Genomic DNA, 17,174 nt, shown 5'->3' with positions numbered 1-17,174 from the left:
TATAAGTGGGTCTCACATTCCACTAACTTATTTAACTCACTTTCTTTACATTTCTTAAAACTTGTGTGCAAACCAAGTAGGACTCTCCTACTGTGGGACGTAGGGAGTACTAAACTAAACTAGAAAATAATAAATTAAACAAAATCTCCATATCTGTGTCGGCGCCTCCGCTGCATGAGCCGATGGCTGTTCTTCGCACTGTTGACTCTGATCAGATTTCCTCACACTCTTAGCAGTTCTTAAGTGTTATCCAAATCAAGTTATCAAGTGGTACCCAGGAGCCTTGAGAACCATCCCGTACTACCATCTTCTTACACCATGTTGGTAATGTTTTGCCTTTGAATCCTGATTTATTCAGCACCTTCAGATTTGCATGAGGTTGGAGGTTTTCCAACTCATTTCTTTCATTGACACTATCCTTGTCCCATGTAAACACCAATTCCGACATGTTTGACTTCTGCAACACATTTGCTGAAAATGGTGATAGCAAAAGACACAATTGGACAGGAACAAGAATGCAAACAACACAAGATGTTTACATGGTTCGGCAATGCCCATGTGCACACGAGAACAAGATGAACTCTTCTATTATCTCACCAAGATTAAACAAAAAAAGTAAAACAAGAGTGAAGAACACTATTTGAACTCTCACAATCAAGTCACAAGATCAATACATGAATTCGCATGCTAACTCTTCCTTTCTCTTCTCAATCTTTGCTGTGTGTTGTGCGTTTACTTAGGAATTGATCCTTCACTTTATACCCGAGCTGTTGGTACAGCTATGAATCAGGTAGGTATAAACGACATGCGGCTGGTCCCTCCCTCTGCACCATAACACCGAGCCAATCACACTTCATGGCCACACAACCCACAATGTATGTTCTGTGTCATGTCTGTTGAAAATGCATAGAAAAGAGAAAGACAAGTTCATTGAAATTGAGTATAATCAAAGAATCTGTGAATCAAGTGTTGTAATGTGTGAAGGGAAAAGAAAGAACATGGAAATGACAGAAGAAGAGAAGAGTGGCAACTTTGCAAAGAGAGAGAGAGAACCACCCCATTGCTTCAATAAATTTTTTCCTCAACACAATATCAAAAACGATACTTACTTGCTACAACATTCAAATGGAGACTCCATCAACCATGATAATGGAGTGTCAATTCTTCAAGAGGAGAAGTTGATTTAAGGAGGCAGTCAATTACTAGCACTGGTAGATTCTTTAGGCTCCATATTCGGATGACTCTAGCATTTGACAAGGCAATCCCATCAGCTTTTCGCACCCTTAAATTGCCTTCTCATGAAGGATTCAATGGTATATTTTTGCTCCACAACTTAGACTCTCTATCGACTTCAAATTTGGACAATCACTGATAATCAACTTTTCTAGTGAATTGAGGATATCCATCCCATCTGGTAATTCACTCAACAATGCACACTGTATAATCTCTAAATTTGTGAGACTGTTATTGTTATAGAACAACAATTTTGGCATACATTGTAATCCCTCTAACTTGATTAGTGTGAGAGATTCCAAATTTATAAACCTAACCTAACCTTCTTCAAGTCAAACAAATATAGAGATCTGAGATTAGGTAAGTGCTCCAGCATTGGGATTTCCTCACACTCTGAGCACTTCATAAGTGCTATCTCAGTCAAGTTATCAAGTGCATGAGCCTTGAGAACCATCCCGTATTGCCATCTTCATACACCATGTTGGAAATGTTTTTCCTTTGAATCCTTTTATCTTCAACACCTTCAGATTTGCATGCGGTTGGAGGCCTTCCATTACACTCTCATCATTTCTTACCTCTTCTCTACCATCGAACCACGCAAACACCAATTCCCACAAGTTTGATTTCTGCAACATATTTTCTTTCATAGCCTCTTCCTTATCACGAACTCTTTCAAGATTCCAAATCTGTAGTGATTCTTTGAGATTCTTCAAACTTCCTAGCTCTTCAATTTGGTATCCCTTCTGTATACCCACTTCAAATAGCCACAGAGTTTGAAGACTAGTTAATTTACCAATCTCCGGAGGTAACTTTGTAAACGGCGATATACAAAGATTTCTTAAGTAAATCAAGTACTTCAGTGTACTTGGCAGTTTCTCTAACATCGTTGCTCTTAATGTTTGCAAGTGATGAGTTCACCAATCCACTCAGGCAAGTTTTCAATTTTTGTACTTGATATATTAAAATTTCTCAAATGTATCAAGTCCCTAACTGAATCAGGCAGCTTTGTACAACTTAAGCCGACGAGAGTTAAATTATGTAGACATTTGAAGTTTGAGAACATGGTACCAGAACTTTCACCTTCCAAGAGTAATGTTCGCAAATGCTTGGCAACTTCTTCCGGAAGATGCAAGATCATGCACAAGATTATGCATCACACAATATTCCCTTCCAAGATAATATATCTTTGCAACTTGCAACAATGAGTTCTGTAGAAGCACATTATAAAACATGTCGCCCATGAACTCCATATCATGTCTTTGGCTTGGTTGAAGAAACCCTTCTGCCATCCACAGTTCAATCAGCTCCTCTTTCACGATTTCCTGGCCTTTCGGGAAAATCGAACAATACGCAAAGCACTTCTAGATTAACGGTGAAGGCAAATAATCAAAACTCAATTTTAATATTTTTGAGATATTTTCACCTCCTTCATCGTCCGAGAGCCAGTTTTCTTTGATGGAACACCACTCTTGTTCGGACTTGCATCGGCGAAGCACACCCCCTACTACATTGGTAGCTAAAGGCAAACCCTGACATCTTGTTGCAATCTGTCTTCCAATATTCTCAAATCTTGATGAAACTTCTCCATTTCCATCACAAGCATTTGCTTTGATTATGGACCAACAATCATTGTCAGATAAGCCTTTTAAAGGATGAACATGAAATGGATCAGCAATTGAAGCAACATTTTCCTTCCTGGTAGTAATGATAATGCAATTTCCCTTGGTAGATGTAACTCCCTCCACGGAATTCATAAAGTCTTTCCATTTCAACACATCTTCGTTACAGACATCATCAAGAACAAGAAGATAAGTTTTAGACTTGAGAGCTTCTTGAAGATTTTTCAGGATAACTTCCTTGATCTCAACTCTATCACCAGTATTTGAAGTCAACGTTGAATAGATTTTGTTGAAAAGACGGATTGGATCAAAAGATTGAGAAACATGAACCCAAATAAGTGATCTGAATCGAGCCTTTATGTTTTCGAGACTGAAGACTTTCTTGGTTAGTGTAGTCTTCCCAATACCCCCATTCCGACAAGAGCAGCGGTGGTAAAGGTCTGGTCTTGGGGAATATGGGTGAGCATGTCAACTAGTTTAGGCACATCATCATCTCTTCCAACAAAGTTTGGATCACAACTGAACGAATTAGTCTCGATGGAAGTATGAGTAGTAACAGCAGCAGGTGCATTCAGAATTATCCTTTGAAGGCCAAGATCTATTCCCCTTTTGCTCATAGTCTCAAAATCCGCATTGATTTTTTTTATTGTCTGCGACTAAAGGAAGAGAAGTATGATGCTACCCTATCCTTGCGTTTCATCATTTTCTTCACCTTTTTGTGGAGAAGATGATAGCTGAGTTCGTCTAAGACATTATCAGCATCGAAAGCCATAACTTCAAGCTCTCTCAACCAGAATTTGACAGCATCTTGGGTGATGGATTTCTTCTCAGCGTCAATCAAGAAGGCTTGGATCATGCCCAAAGTCCTTTGCAGCTGTTGGGAATCTCCATTGAGACCTCGACGTAGAGAGTACTCTTCCTTCAAAAAGCTGATCAGGTTTTGGACAAGAACTTCGATTGCAGCAGCGCCTCCATCCATGGTTTCACAAAGACACAGATCTATAGTAAAAGAGACAATGCTTTCTGAAGATGAATGCTTGTAACTCGTTGATGATTATTCATAATATGTTATACTCACTCATCATATTATTTTTTATAACCTGAAGCACTAACAATAAAAAGAAATAGGGTTATTTGAATCAGATCATGACAACAAGCATCTGACAAATGAATCTAATGGTTGAAAGTGTCATGATTTCCAGCTGCCATTGCCAAACATATCAATATAATATGTGCTTAATTGTCAATTATGTAGGCAGTTTTAAATTACAATTATTGCTACTTAACATGATGCGAGTAAGAACAAAGTATATTTGTTTTTAGTTGAAAATACCGAATTAATCAAACATAACAAAATTAATTAGTAGGTCAGAGTTACGTTGTTGGCAGTTTTTATTTTTATGCATCAGTAAATGCTCAAATCAAAGACGGTCAGCATATTCTGCAGTACATAGCAAATGCATCTAGCAGAAAGCAAACATACAACAACTAAACGACAGTAGCATTGTTCAACTTCAACTAGTAGACATGTGATACGGCAGGGGCATGGAGGGTCTACCGCCGAGGAAATCGGGAGGTAGTTTGGCCGATGGAGAAGAATGAGGAAGCAGATGCGGCAGGCACGGTCTGCGGAGAGAAATAAGGAAGAAAGAGAAGGCAAAGGGAAGCGGCTAGTTTATTAGTTTGTTAGTTTGTTCCTATTTTATTGTGATTCGATTATTTCTTGTTATATCCATAGTCTATAAATAGAGAGACGCTAGCAAGAATAATTATCTAGATAGTGATCACTTGTTTTGGACGACGGATTTGTCGTAGGCCTCCGTAGTGAGGATTGTCTTTTGATTCTTGAATTCTATCAATAAAGTCCGCAAATTTCCCTACAAACATTATTGTGAGCTTGTGTGCGTGTGGTGATTACAACCAAAGGGGTACATCTCGTGCCCAACTCAACGTTCTGCCTTTACTCCGCTAACAATTGGTGCGGTGAACGATGGTGAACTCTCGAGGTGATTCTCGCCTTGACGCGGTGGAGAAGGCAAACGAGGAACTCAACGAACGGGTCACATCATTGGAGTCCAAGCTCGACTCCTTGTTGGCCGAAGTACGCGCGGGATTCGCGTCCCTCACCCCCGGTACCAAGGCCCCTCCGGAGGACGAGGCTTCCTCCGAGAACCGGGAATCAAATTCGGTTTCCACTGGCAACCAGTCCCCATCCCCTATGCCGACGTTTGACGGCACCGACGCCCTCGCATGGCTGGCAAGGGCGGAGCAATACTTCCTGATTTCGGATACGGCGCCCGAGAAGCGGGTGGGAGTAGCCATGGTGGCGCTGGCTGGCGCCGCCCTCCCCTGGTATCAGCTTCTGCGGAGACGGAATCCAGACCTCTCCTGGGCCCGGTTTGCTCGTGAGTTGATGAAGCGTTTCGGGGGAAATGGGGCCCTGGACGAGTACGAGGCCTTTGCAGCAGTCCGGCACACGGGCTCCCTCGCAGAATATGTAGCGGCATTCGAGGCACGCCTCGCTCAGGTACCAGATATAGCCTGCCACCAGTACCTCGGTTTCTTCATGGCGGCCCTCCGGCCGGAGGTGCGCCTCCAGATGAAGGCCGCAAAGATCACATCTTATGAAGATGCTGTCGAGTTGGCATTGGACATAGATGTGCTCGCATCACAGCAACCTCAGAGGACAGCCCCTGCCCCCTCCCACACGGTGTCGCAACCATACACCGGGCACCAGCGTCGCCCGTCGACCACCGGTCACTCAAGCGCGCCCTCGCCGCTCCCTTCCACAGGCTCGTCCCGGCCACTATCCAAACGCTTCCGGAATATCTCCCCGGAAGAATATAGGCGGCATATCGCGGCCGGCACCTGTGTCAAGTGCGGCCTCAAGTTTAGCCCGACTCACAAGTGCCCGCCCAAGACCCTCAATGTCCTCATCTGCGACGACGACGAGCTGCCAACTGAGGACCTGGACCTCGAGGAGGAGCTGGAAGATGCAAGTAAACCGGAGCTCTCCGTCCTATCCCTACATGGCCTGGACACGGCAAATACCATGAAATTGTTCGGCCATGTGGGGCAGCAGCAGGTCAAGATAATGGTGGATAGCGGGGCAAACTACTGTTTCATCTCCGAGCAATGCGCCCAACAGCTCCAACTGCGGATCACCCCAACGTCTCCCTACTCCGTCGTTCTAGGGGACGGCTCCACGCGGCGTGCGGCTGGAATCTGCAAAGGGGTCACGGTTACAATGGCAAACGAGGACTTCACCATATCTTGCTATGTGTTCCCCCTTCGCAACATCGATATCATTTTGGGAGTGTCATGGCTCGCCTCCCTGGGGTACGTCTTGGTCAATTGGCAACACTCCTCCATGGATTTCTCGGTCCACGGCAGACCTGTGGCCCTTAAGGGAAACCCATCACTCATGCGGCGGGCCTGCTCCACCGGGGACCTCCGTCGCTTGGAGGACGGCGACTGCGGTTGGATCCTCCACTCCATCGACACCACGCCGTCGGCATCCCCTTTCGGCATCGACCCGGCCCTGTCGGCCAAGGCCACCGACCAATTACGGCAGCTGATCAAGCAATTCCCCGCGATCACGGAATCCGCGTCCAACCTACCGCCCCGCCGCCAGATTGACCACAAAATACCACTTCTACACGGTACGGAACCCGTCTCCGTTCGTCCATATAGTTACAATCATCTACAGAAAGACGAAATGGAAAAACTCGTGGCAGAAATGCTGGAGTCAGGCGTAATTCAGCCCAGCACGAGTCCATTCTCCAGCCCGGTACTCCTCGTTCGCAAAAAGGATGGCTCTTGGAGATTCTGCGTGGACTACCGGGAGTTCAACAAACGAACGGTTCCGGACAAGTACCCTATTCCGGTGATACAGGAACTGCTGGACGAGCTACATGGGGCCCGTTGGTTCAGCAAGATCGACTTGAAGGCGGGATATCACCAAATCCGGGGTGGCGACCGAGGACGTCCCAAAAACTGCTTTCCGAACCCACTCCGGCCATTACGAGTTCTTGGTCATGCCATTCGGCCTCACCAACGCCCCGGCTACCTTCCAGAGCCTCATGAATGATATTTTCAGGCCGGCATTGCGGAAGTACGTGTTGGTTTTCTTTGACGATATCCTCGTCTACAGTACCTCGTGGCCCGACCATCTACGCCACCTTCACTTGGTTTTCACGGCCCTGCAGGCTCACTCACTCGTGGTGAACGCAAAGAAGTGCCTCCTGAGCCGCGCCATCGTCGAATATTTAGGCCACATCGTGTCCTTCGAAGGCGTTAAGATGGACCCGGCCAAGATCTCAGCAGTCCTCCGTTGGCCCACCCCGTTTTCACTGAAGGGCGTGCGCGGTTTCCTTGGCCTAACCGGGTATTACCGCCGTTTCATCCGGGATTACGGCAAAATTGCAGCGCCCCTCACGGAACTATTAAAAAAGCCGCAATCCGCGACCCCGAAGCGACCATGGGCATGGCCACCGGCGGCAGCCGCTGCATTTGAGGCACTCAAGACGGCTTTGACATCAGCCCCCCTCCTCAAAATGCCAGATTTTTCCAAAGAATTCGTGATCGAGTGCGATGCCTCGGGTCGCGGCCTAGGAGCGGTCCTAATGCAAGATCGTCAACCAATTGCATACTTCAGCAAGAACCTGGCCGGCCACAGGTTAACCAAATCCGCATACGAGAAGGAACTTATGGCTCTCGTGCTCGCCATTCATCATTGGCGGCCATACTTGCTAGGCCGCCGGTTTGTGGTCCACACCGACCAACGCAGCCTGCGGCAACTCTTAGCCCACCCCTTGGCGACCCCGGCTCAACAAAATTGGGCGGCGAAGCTACTAGGATACGACTTCACAATCGTCTATAAGGAGGGAAAGCTGAACCGGGCGGCCGATGCCCTCTCCCGGCGGGACGACGAGCCCGTGGAGCTCTCGGCTTTGTCCCTCCCAGCTTGGCCGGAATGGTCGACCGTCCAGAGCGATTTAGCCGCGGACCCCACACTCCTAGGCATCAAGACGGCCCTCGAGGCAGGCCGACCAGCCGCCCGACACTACGAGCTGGTGCACGGCACCCTCTTCTACAAAGGACGGATCGTCGTCCCTCCCCACTCCCCGTGGATACCTAGGCTCCTCGCCGAGTTCCACGTGACGCCAACAGGGGGGCATTCGGGGGCATACCGCACCTATCGCCGGTTGGCCTCCAATGTCTATTGGCCGGGAATGATGAAGAGAGTCTCCAATTTCGTCGCAGCATGTGCGACGTGCCAGAGGCACAAGTCCGACACAAGATCGCCAGCGGGCCTGCTGCAGCCACTCCCAATTCCAGCTCGGGTTTGGGAGGATGTAAGCATGGACTTCGTTTCGGGTTTACCTCGAGCAGGAGGATTTGATTGCATCTTCGTGGTCGTCGACCGACTATCCAAGTATGGGCACTTCATCGGATTACGGCACCCATTCACGGCCAGACAAGTAGCAGAGCTGTTTACCAACGAGGTCGTTCGCCTCCACGGTATACCCCGGTCCATCGTATCCGATCGAGACCCCATATTTTTGAGCTCGTTCTGGAAGGAGCTTTTCCGCGCCACAGGAACTAAACTAAAGATGAGCTCTGCTTATCACCCGGAAACAGACGGCCAAACCGAGGTACTAAACAGATGCTTGCAGACATACTTGCGTTGTTTCTCGTCGGACCGACCAAAGCAATGGAATAAATGGCTGGCTTGGGCGGAGTACTGCTATAACACCAGCGTTCACTCCGCCTCGGGGATGACACCTTTTGAGGTGGTCTACGGGCGACCCCCTCCTACGTTGCACTCATTCCTTCCCGGGGAAATTCGAGCACAAGCAGTCGTCGACACACTTCGCTCCCGCGATGAAGTGCTGGAATTATTGCGTCATCACCTCCGGCGGGCACAGGACCGAATGACGGCCTCGGCCAACAGGAAACGACGGGATGTGGAGTTTGCCGTAGGGGAGATGGTCTATGTCCGGTTCCGACCACACCGGCAATCCACCCTGTTTTCCTCCCGCAATAGGAAGATGGCGCCTCGTTTCTTCGGGCCATTTTGAATAGAGTCCCGCATCGGGGCAACAGCCTATCGCCTTCAGCTCCCCGAGACGACACGCATACACCCCGTGTTCCACGTCTCGCTGCTCAAACGGGCCGTAGGGGAGGCCCCGGCAGAGGCCAATCTGCCCGAAGGCCTGGGCGGAAACGACCCTCCCTTTCTGCCCGAAAAAGTGCTGGACACCCGAACTGACCAGCGGGATGACGAGGCACACAGCCAAGTCCTCATCAAGTGGCAAGGGATGGACGACGATGAGTCCACATGGATGGACGTGGCGGACGTGCAAGGCCAATTTCCTTTTTTCAGCCTTGCGGACAAGGCTGTTTCGACGGATGGGGCAGTTGATACGGCAGGGGCATGGAGGGTCTACCGCCGAGGAAATCGGGAGGTAGTTTGGCCGATGGAGAAGAATGAGGAAGCAGATGCGGCAGGCACGGTCTGCGGAGAGAAATAAGGAAGAAAGAGAAGGCAAAGGGAAGCGGCTAGTTTATTAGTTTGTTAGTTTGTTCCTATTTTATTGTGATTCGATTATTTCTTGTTATATCCATAGTCTATAAGTAGAGAGACGCTAGCAAGAATAATTATCTAGTTAGTGATCACTTGTTTTGGACGACGGATTTGTCGTAGGCCTCCGTAGTGAGGATTGTCTTTTGATTCTTGAATTCTATCAATAAAGTCCGCAAATTTCCCTACAAACATTATTGTGAGCTTGTGTGCGTGTGGTGATTACAACCAAAGGGGTACATCTCGTGCCCAACTCAACGTTCTGCCTTTACTCCGCTAACAACATGTTCTTCTTTTTCAATCTTTTTTTCTATACATGATTATAATTGGAGAATTATGTACGTTTTTACAATTAGAATCAATCGGATGTATCGATATCTTCTCAAAATTCTTGAAACATATAAAAGAAAGCCCATATATTGTTAGGAATTCATGTCACCATCTAATGATATACCGCTAAAATAAAATACAGATTTAGACTCTAACAATAATGTATGTTGACCGGTTAAACCCAGCAGTTAAGAGAATTTACTTTTTGTTGTGTTGTGTGTTTCCACGATTTGGTCAGATCCTGAAGTTAAATTCACCACGATATCCACACGTACTCTGATCCGATGCAGGAACGATTCCTGGTATAATAGTTCAATAAGAGAATGCAAAGAAATGGTGATGGAACAATTTACGATTTGGGTATATATGTTTTCTACGAAGTTATTTTCAGTGATTTAAACCAACTCCTAAATATGTACAATAAATAGGAAAAGGGGATTGAGCTTGTTATGGACTTGAATCCTTCTAACTCCATTAAAATAACTAAACCTATGAAAATTTAAGAAGACTTCATAAACTAAAGGAAAGGAACTTGATAAACTAAAGGAAAGAGAAATATGATTTTCTATTCTTGCTTTTTTTTTATGAAATGCTTGAAAGATATATCACGTATTTGTATCAGAACTCTTCTTTAATCAGTGAATATCTACTTGTCTAACGTAACTGGCAAATAAAACGTTGAATCAGAGTTGATAAGAAAGAGTTTTATGAAACTTTGCAGAATCCACAACACATAAGATAAGAAAATCCATGTTACAACACTAGGGTATACTAAGATGATATTAAAACTTGTTTTATTGATAAAAAAAAGAATTCCCTCAACAGAAAATGAAAAATGATATACTCCCTTTGTCCCAACTAAGTTGAGTTGTATTCCTTTTTTGGATGTCCCAACTAAGTTGAGTCATTTTCCTTTTTTGGATGTCCCAACTAAGTTGAGTCATTTCCATCACATATTTCACTCTCTCTTAGCTTTCTTAATTTATTCATCTCTCCTACTTTTCAACACAATAGCTTAATCTACATATGCCCAAAAGTTATGACTCAACTTAGTTGGGATAGAGGGAGTACTAACTTGACGCAAGATTCAATCTAAGATGGTGTGAAGGGAATGGTTGCGCCACTCAAAATCGATACGTAGATATAACTCCGGTAGGATGTAGCTCTCTCTCCCCCTCCCTCTTCTAATAAAAATGTTCAGAATTTAAATTTGAGGCATATAGCTAAGAAAATAATAGAACAACAATACACAGGCACAGCTTCAAGTATTGAAAATCCAAAGCTAGTGGACATTTAAAACTATATATTGATCTTAAATTAGTCATTATATAGTTGATTAGGTTTATGACATAATATGCACATTCACTAAACTACTCTACAAGATGCCTTAAGCATATCAAATACAATCAAATATCGGCCTAACAGTGTCAGTACATTTGGTCTTTAATATTGGCTCAAATAGTTTATTCACTAACAAATTATATACATATGAACTGAAACTAATTGACTAGCCCAACGGTATAAAAAGTCATTACTGAAATCTCAGGACATGAACAATGGAAGAAACTGCAGTAAGGCCATGAGCTATCGAAACTTTTAGTCATCAAACAAACTATGTTGTGTCATACTATTCTTATTCATCACATAAATTTGGAATCATTAGAGATTTTATCATTTATATGAATGTCTTTAAGTCAATATAAAAGATACCCTAAAATCTAGTGTGTTGCAATCATATACACAATCATTACATTAACATCCTTGTGAAGCACAATAAAGGCTTGACTAATTTCTCAATATTTGACAACTACTCCATCCGTCCGTGAATAGGAGTCCCATTTTTCCATTTTGGTCTATCCTCGAAGGAGGGTCCCGATTCATAATTAACATATATAGGAAAAAGGTCTACATTCCACTAACTCATTCACTCACATATTATTTAAAACTAATTTATACAGTTAGAACTCATATTCCACTAACTTTTTTCTACCCAACATTTCTTACAACTCTCCATTTAAATTAGTATAAATAGATTCATTATAACTAAATCATCCAACATATATTTGGAATAAAAATTTTATTCAGCCTCGACCTAGTAAAACTGAAAATAAATAAAAACACAACAAAAAAGTGCAAACACATAGATAACCCTAATCCTTATTATAATGCCAAAGCCTAATGCTTTACTATACTATGAAATAAAATTAACCAAACCAACAATCATTTATTGGCACATAACCTTGACAGCTCCTTAACAACTTGATCAATGGCCCCAACTTCCTCTACTTCCATCTTCTTCCTCCACTCCCCAACCCTCCTCCTAAACAGTTCCCCTCCCTCCCCCATCACCTTCTCCACCGCCTCCGCCACCGCCCCACCCTCAATCTCCCCGTTCCCTTCCCTCGCCACCTCCACCCCAATCCCGGCCTCCACCGCCATCCTGGCATTCACCGTCTGATCATACTTCAACGGCATCCCCACCACCGGAACCCCAAACCACGCGCTCTCAGAAACCGAGCCCCACCCACAGTGCGTCACGAACCCTCCCACCCCCTCGTCCGCCAAGATGGCCCCCTGCGGGACCCACTCCCTCACCACCACCCCTCTTTTCTTCGTCCTCTCCTCAAACCCCTCCGGCAGCTCCACGGCAGGTGGCCGCGCCACCCATATAAAGCCAACACTAGTCTTCTCCAACCCTTTTGCCATCTCCACCATTTGCTCCTTAGATAAATAATTCTCACTCCCAAAAGAAATGTAGAGAACCGACCGTGGCTTTCTCTCTTTCAACCATTTCATGATCTCCAAACCCTCCCTCTCCGGCTTCGCAACCAAGACGCCGGTAAACAAAACCCTCCTCTCGCTCAATTTCGAGAGATACTCCGCGTACTTGTCCTCAATCCCACCACAGCTCTTCACCAACACAACCTCACTCGACAACCTCAAAACCCCGAAAGCAAACCCTTCATCCTTGCCCTGAACCTCCTCCATATACTTGCTCTGCGCGATCAAATCCCTCAGCTCGTATTCCCTTAGCCTAATCTCCTGATGCGGGAAAGAATCGCAGTTCTTGTGCGTGTACATGTGGTGGAAGAAGGCCATCGAGGCCGAATTCGCGGTGGAGAAGAAGACGGCCGGGATGCTGTACGTGGCGGCGGCCTTGGCGGCCCACGGTTGGAACGCATCGTAGATGAGCAAGTCGGGGTCGAGGCTGGCGACGATGCCGGTGAACACGGGCGCCGACATCTGGAATGCCTGGAGGAGGAGGGGCATGAGGTGGGGAGGGACGTTCTTGTTTGTGTGGTAGTGCGGTGGGAGATCGGGGAGTGATGGGAGATTCAATTCGATTAGCTCGATCGAGTTTGGCAAATTGGTTTTGATGGAGTCGAGGTTGATCGGTGTGGAGCAAAAGTGGATGTGGAAGTTTCTAGAAGAGAGCTTCTTGGCTAGTTCGAGGAAGGGGAAGAGGTGGCCGTGGGCTATCCATGGGAACATTAGGATTCTTAACTTAGGCGTGTTTGAGGCCATTTCTCTCTCTATCTATCTATCTAAATCTAGATTCAATGTGGTTTTATGTATGTATTAACATATGGTGATTTAGTGTTTTAGCTTGTTCAATGGGTTATCTTGCTAATTGCTGTGATTTCGAATCGCTATATTTTCTCGCACTTTGTTTTTCATTTCGCCATGTGGAAATCTTCTAACCATATTTAATGTTCAAAAACTTGCGAGAGAATTAAGTGGGAATCGCTGAAATTACCTTGTTTGTTGGGTCTTTATTTGTTTTCTATTATTGAAAAAAACCGTTTAGTAAAAAAAATACTTCATCCATCTCATAGATGTGTTAATTGGGAACGGTACAAATTTTAATGCGTAATTGATAAAACAAAAAAGAAAAAGAAAAGTAGTTGAAATAATATGGTGGGTGGAATTGGCGGATACATGTGGAGGGATGGAAGGGCTTAAGCCCTCCCCAACAAGATTTTTTTCATCTTTTTCTATTTATAAATTTTTTGAAAATTAATGATAACAGTTTTAAGCCCTTCCAAAGTCAATATAATTGCAGGCTAAATTGCTGGAACTGAATGATGTGAAGGGGTTGGACAAATTTTGAGGATCGAAAATTTGCAAAAGATAATGAAAGAAGAAAATGGCTGACCAAACTTTGGGGAAGAAGTTAGTGATATAATATTACTATATCAGGTATTGAAAGTCACATTTATAAAGTACTGTACCGTTTTGAGCTCCAATTAATGTTCTCTTATAAAATAAAATTGATTATGAAATTTATCCTAAGTTATAAATTTTGACCAATGAAAACTTCCTTAATTCCTTTTGCTATGTTGCATAAATTGTTAAACTTATTTCAAATATACGAGTAGCTAAAATGCATAACAAAGATTTTTTCTACTTTTCCAAGTTCTTTCACATCACTTCCTTTAATTCCTTTAGCTATTTTAAATTTATGATGGGTTGGACTAGTGTATATGATTTTTTACGATACAAGTATTACTTTTTTCATATATACTAGTATATAATATGAGCCCGATTCAAGACAGGTGAAGCATTTTTTTAGACACGATACTTAAGAAATTGATGTGTTAAATGTTAAAAGTGAAAAGAGTACAGTAAGAGATGAAATAAAATAAAAGAGATGAAAAAAGAATAAAGTATAAGAGAAGATAAAATTTTTGCCAAAAAAGTAAATGACTTAACTACTTTGAGACAATAAAAAATAGAATACGACACAATTACCTTGGAACGGAGGAGTATAATATAATAAAGATATACTCCATCAATTTACTAGAAATAAAAATTCTTTCATTTAAAAACCATTTCTTAAAAATAGAAACTTTTCATTTTAGAAAATGGACACACAATCCACTAACACTAATTTCCCTATATTTTTCTCCTCCTCTATCATATTTTATCAATTTTTTTTTATTTATTTTTCTTTTTTTTTTACTTTACCAATTTTGCATTAAAACTCATACCGTTTTTAGAATTTATATTTTTAGTAAATGAAAGGAGTATATGATTAAACCCCTACTAATAACGTATTGGCTGGTGGTACACAAATAATAAAGTAAACGAGAAGGAAATTTTTTTTTTCATAAATAGACATGGACTATTTTTATGAGACCGACAAAAAAGGAAATTCGACATATTCTATTGAACAAGAGTAATATACATTAGTAAAATATTAAAGCCATTTATGCATTTTACGTTTAAATTACTATTATAATATTTAAAGTTATATTAAAACAATAACGACAATTGATTAGGACATTTTTGGATATATACTACGAAAAACTTTTGCATTTTGACAATACATAGTACCCCTTCATCCCACGAGAGTTATGTACTCTTAGTTAGACAGAGTTTCGATGTATACTCCCTCCATCCCACAATAATATGCACTCTTTCCTTTTTAGTCCGTTCCACAAGGATATACACTTTTCAATTTTAGAAACTATTTGCACTCTAATGAGGTGAGACCTATTCTCCACTAACAATACTTTGTTTACTTTTTCTCTCTACCTCTCTCTTTCTTTACCAATTTTGCATTAAAACTCATGTCAAACTCAAAGTGCATATTCTTTGGGGACGGACGGAGTAATTAGTAAAGTAATAGCGATAGAAAAAATAAGTAATTATATTATTGTAAGTGGATAATGAGTCTGACCAAATTAGAGAAAAAATACTTTACAAAATTAAAAAAATATATACTCTTGTGGGGCAGATTAAAAAAATAGTGCATACTCTTGTGGGGCGAATTAGAAAAATAGTGCATACTCTTGTGCGATGGAAGGAGTACAATTCAATACTAAAAAACCATTAATATGAAATTATTAATATACCATTTATAATATTCAAAACATTGAAGTCATAATCATAAAAATAAAAAAATGCTAATAGACTATATGTTAAATAAATAAATAAATAAATACTCATGTCCCAAATATGTAGTTGAGTCATATTCTTTTTTTGGTTATTACATTATAGTTGAATCATTTCTTTTTTGCAAAAAGTAAACATATTTCTTCTCTATTACTTTATTCTCTCGTAATCTCATTACTTTTTTCGTTTCCTACTTTATTTCTTCCTTTAATTAACTCAATTTTAACACAATTTCTTAAATCTCGTTTCAAAAAGAAATACATCTACTATAGAAAGACGGAGGGAGTATAATCTATCTTTATATTTCATTAAATTCATAAACCTAATTTATTAGATTAAACAAATAAATTCATTACTCCATCTGTCCCATAATAAGAGTCACATTTTGTCATTTCGGTTCATCCTAAGGGGTGAACAAGTCCAGGGAGTTTTCTTGTTCTCTCCATCTTTTGTTTATTGGTTGCATTTATATAGCCCTTGGATACTTTAGAAGCTCATTTTGTAAATACTTTTAGTCGAGTGTTAATTCTTGTGAATGTTTTTCTAAGAAAATCCAAAAACTTTTAAAAAAAAGTTTAGGAAATAAGTTTGGATCTTACATCCACATTACCAGTTTGCTTAAAAATTTCAAGTTTTAGTTTCGCAGATCAAGAAAGGAGTATAAGGGACCGACAAGGAATTCCAATGATGAAGCTTCCAATTTAGGAAATAAAAAAGATGCAACCCCCATGACCAGCAAGAGGACCTAGAAGGTAAGCACCACCAACATCCCCAAGAAGACCGACTCCAAAAGGAACTAAGGAAATGACCCCCCACGACCAAGTATTTTAAATTTGTGTACATATGTGTGTCTGTTTTTCTTGCTTATCTTCACCACACTTAGCTTGGTGCCCATTCTAAGTGTGAGAAGTTTGTCTGTGTTTATGTGTTTTCTTTGGTAAGTGTTGATGTCTTCTCCCACTTAGCCTGATATTCGGTCTAAGTGTGAGAAGTTTATGTTTGTTGATATGGTTTTGTATGTTTTAAAAGTGCAGCACTTACTACTCTTTTCCACTTTATCGTGTTAGCTTAAGGGCAAGCGAAGATAAAGTGAGAGGGGGGGAGTAGTGTGGAGTATATGCTCGACTTGACTATGTGTGGTGTCTGCTGTGCTTGATTTATCTGGATCAAATTGAATGAAGCATGTTGAATCTTGAATTGATCAGTTGATAGGCCAGTTAGCAGGATAGTTAAGTCAGTTGAGTGTGTTAAGTATGTGTGTTCAGTTGTGATTAAGAAAAAATGTATGAACTGGCAGCAACAAAAGGCATAAAACCCTTAGTGATAGTGAATGAAGAAGAAAGAGCATGTTAAATTGTGAGACCCCTCATTCTAAAAGTAAGTTGAAGTCAGTCTAAATGACGTGAGAACGATGGAAGAGCCCAGATTTTTAGCCAACTGTGAAGCCCTCCAAATGTGAGTTATAAGCCAGAGTAGAACACTTTCTACTAAATAAAAAAATTATAGAG

General features: G+C 42.3%; 4 protein-coding genes across 4 annotated transcripts; 1 reads left to right on the top strand and 3 right to left on the bottom strand.

The window, feature by feature from the left end:
• Positions 1-2,309: 2,309 nt before the first annotated feature.
• LOC121776818 (putative disease resistance protein RGA1) lies at positions 2,310-3,469 on the bottom strand. The gene is made up of 3 exons (XM_042173981.1): positions 3,260-3,469; positions 2,657-3,206; positions 2,310-2,560 (listed from the first exon to the last, which is right to left on the bottom strand). The coding sequence occupies exons 1-3, from the start codon at positions 3,467-3,469 to the stop codon at positions 2,310-2,312; spliced, it is 1,011 nt and encodes a 336-aa protein (XP_042029915.1).
• Positions 3,470-3,495: 26 nt separating this feature from the next.
• LOC121776817 (putative disease resistance protein RGA3) lies at positions 3,496-3,831 on the bottom strand. Its single transcript, XM_042173980.1, has one exon. The coding sequence runs from the start codon at positions 3,829-3,831 to the stop codon at positions 3,496-3,498; it is 336 nt and encodes a 111-aa protein (XP_042029914.1).
• A 1,011-nt stretch (positions 3,832-4,842) lies between these two features.
• LOC121776816 lies at positions 4,843-6,942 on the top strand. Its single transcript, XM_042173979.1, has one exon. The coding sequence runs from the start codon at positions 4,843-4,845 to the stop codon at positions 6,940-6,942; it is 2,100 nt and encodes a 699-aa protein (XP_042029913.1).
• A 5,046-nt stretch (positions 6,943-11,988) lies between these two features.
• LOC121776815 (beta-D-glucosyl crocetin beta-1,6-glucosyltransferase-like) lies at positions 11,989-13,263 on the bottom strand. The gene has a single exon (XM_042173978.1). It carries the CDS (start codon positions 13,258-13,260, stop codon positions 11,989-11,991), a length of 1,272 nt encoding a protein of 423 aa, XP_042029912.1. The 5' UTR covers positions 13,261-13,263.
• Between the last annotated feature and the right edge of the window lie 3,911 nt (positions 13,264-17,174).

The sequence above is a fragment of the Salvia splendens genome, chromosome 18 (assembly GCF_004379255.2).
Source record: "Salvia splendens isolate huo1 chromosome 18, SspV2, whole genome shotgun sequence".
Lineage (NCBI taxonomy): Eukaryota > Viridiplantae > Streptophyta > Magnoliopsida > Lamiales > Lamiaceae > Salvia > Salvia splendens.
The sequence above is the reverse complement of the archived record's forward strand: the minus strand, read 5'-3'. Positions and strand labels throughout refer to the sequence as shown.

What these genes read in the sequence shown, in the direction of transcription:
- LOC121776817 (XM_042173980.1), bottom strand. Translation starts at nt 3,831, where the DNA reads ATGGATGGAGGCGCTGCTGCAATCGAAGTTCTTGTCCAAAACCTGATC.
- LOC121776816 (XM_042173979.1), top strand. Translation starts at nt 4,843, where the DNA reads ATGGTGAACTCTCGAGGTGATTCTCGCCTTGACGCGGTGGAGAAGGCA.
- LOC121776815 (XM_042173978.1), bottom strand. Translation starts at nt 13,260, where the DNA reads ATGTTCCCATGGATAGCCCACGGCCACCTCTTCCCCTTCCTCGAACTA.
- LOC121776818 (XM_042173981.1), bottom strand. Translation starts at nt 3,469, where the DNA reads ATGAGCAAAAGGGGAATAGATCTTGGCCTTCAAAGGATAATTCTGAAT. An exon ending in CTGCTCTTGTCGGAATGGGG is followed by an intron (nt 3,207 to 3,259) that starts GTATTGGGAAGA and finishes GAAAACATAAAG; the next exon opens with GCTCGATTCAGATCACTTAT. An exon ending in GCTCTCGGACGATGAAGGAG is followed by an intron (nt 2,561 to 2,656) that starts GTGAAAATATCT and finishes TTTTCCCGAAAG; the next exon opens with GCCAGGAAATCGTGAAAGAG.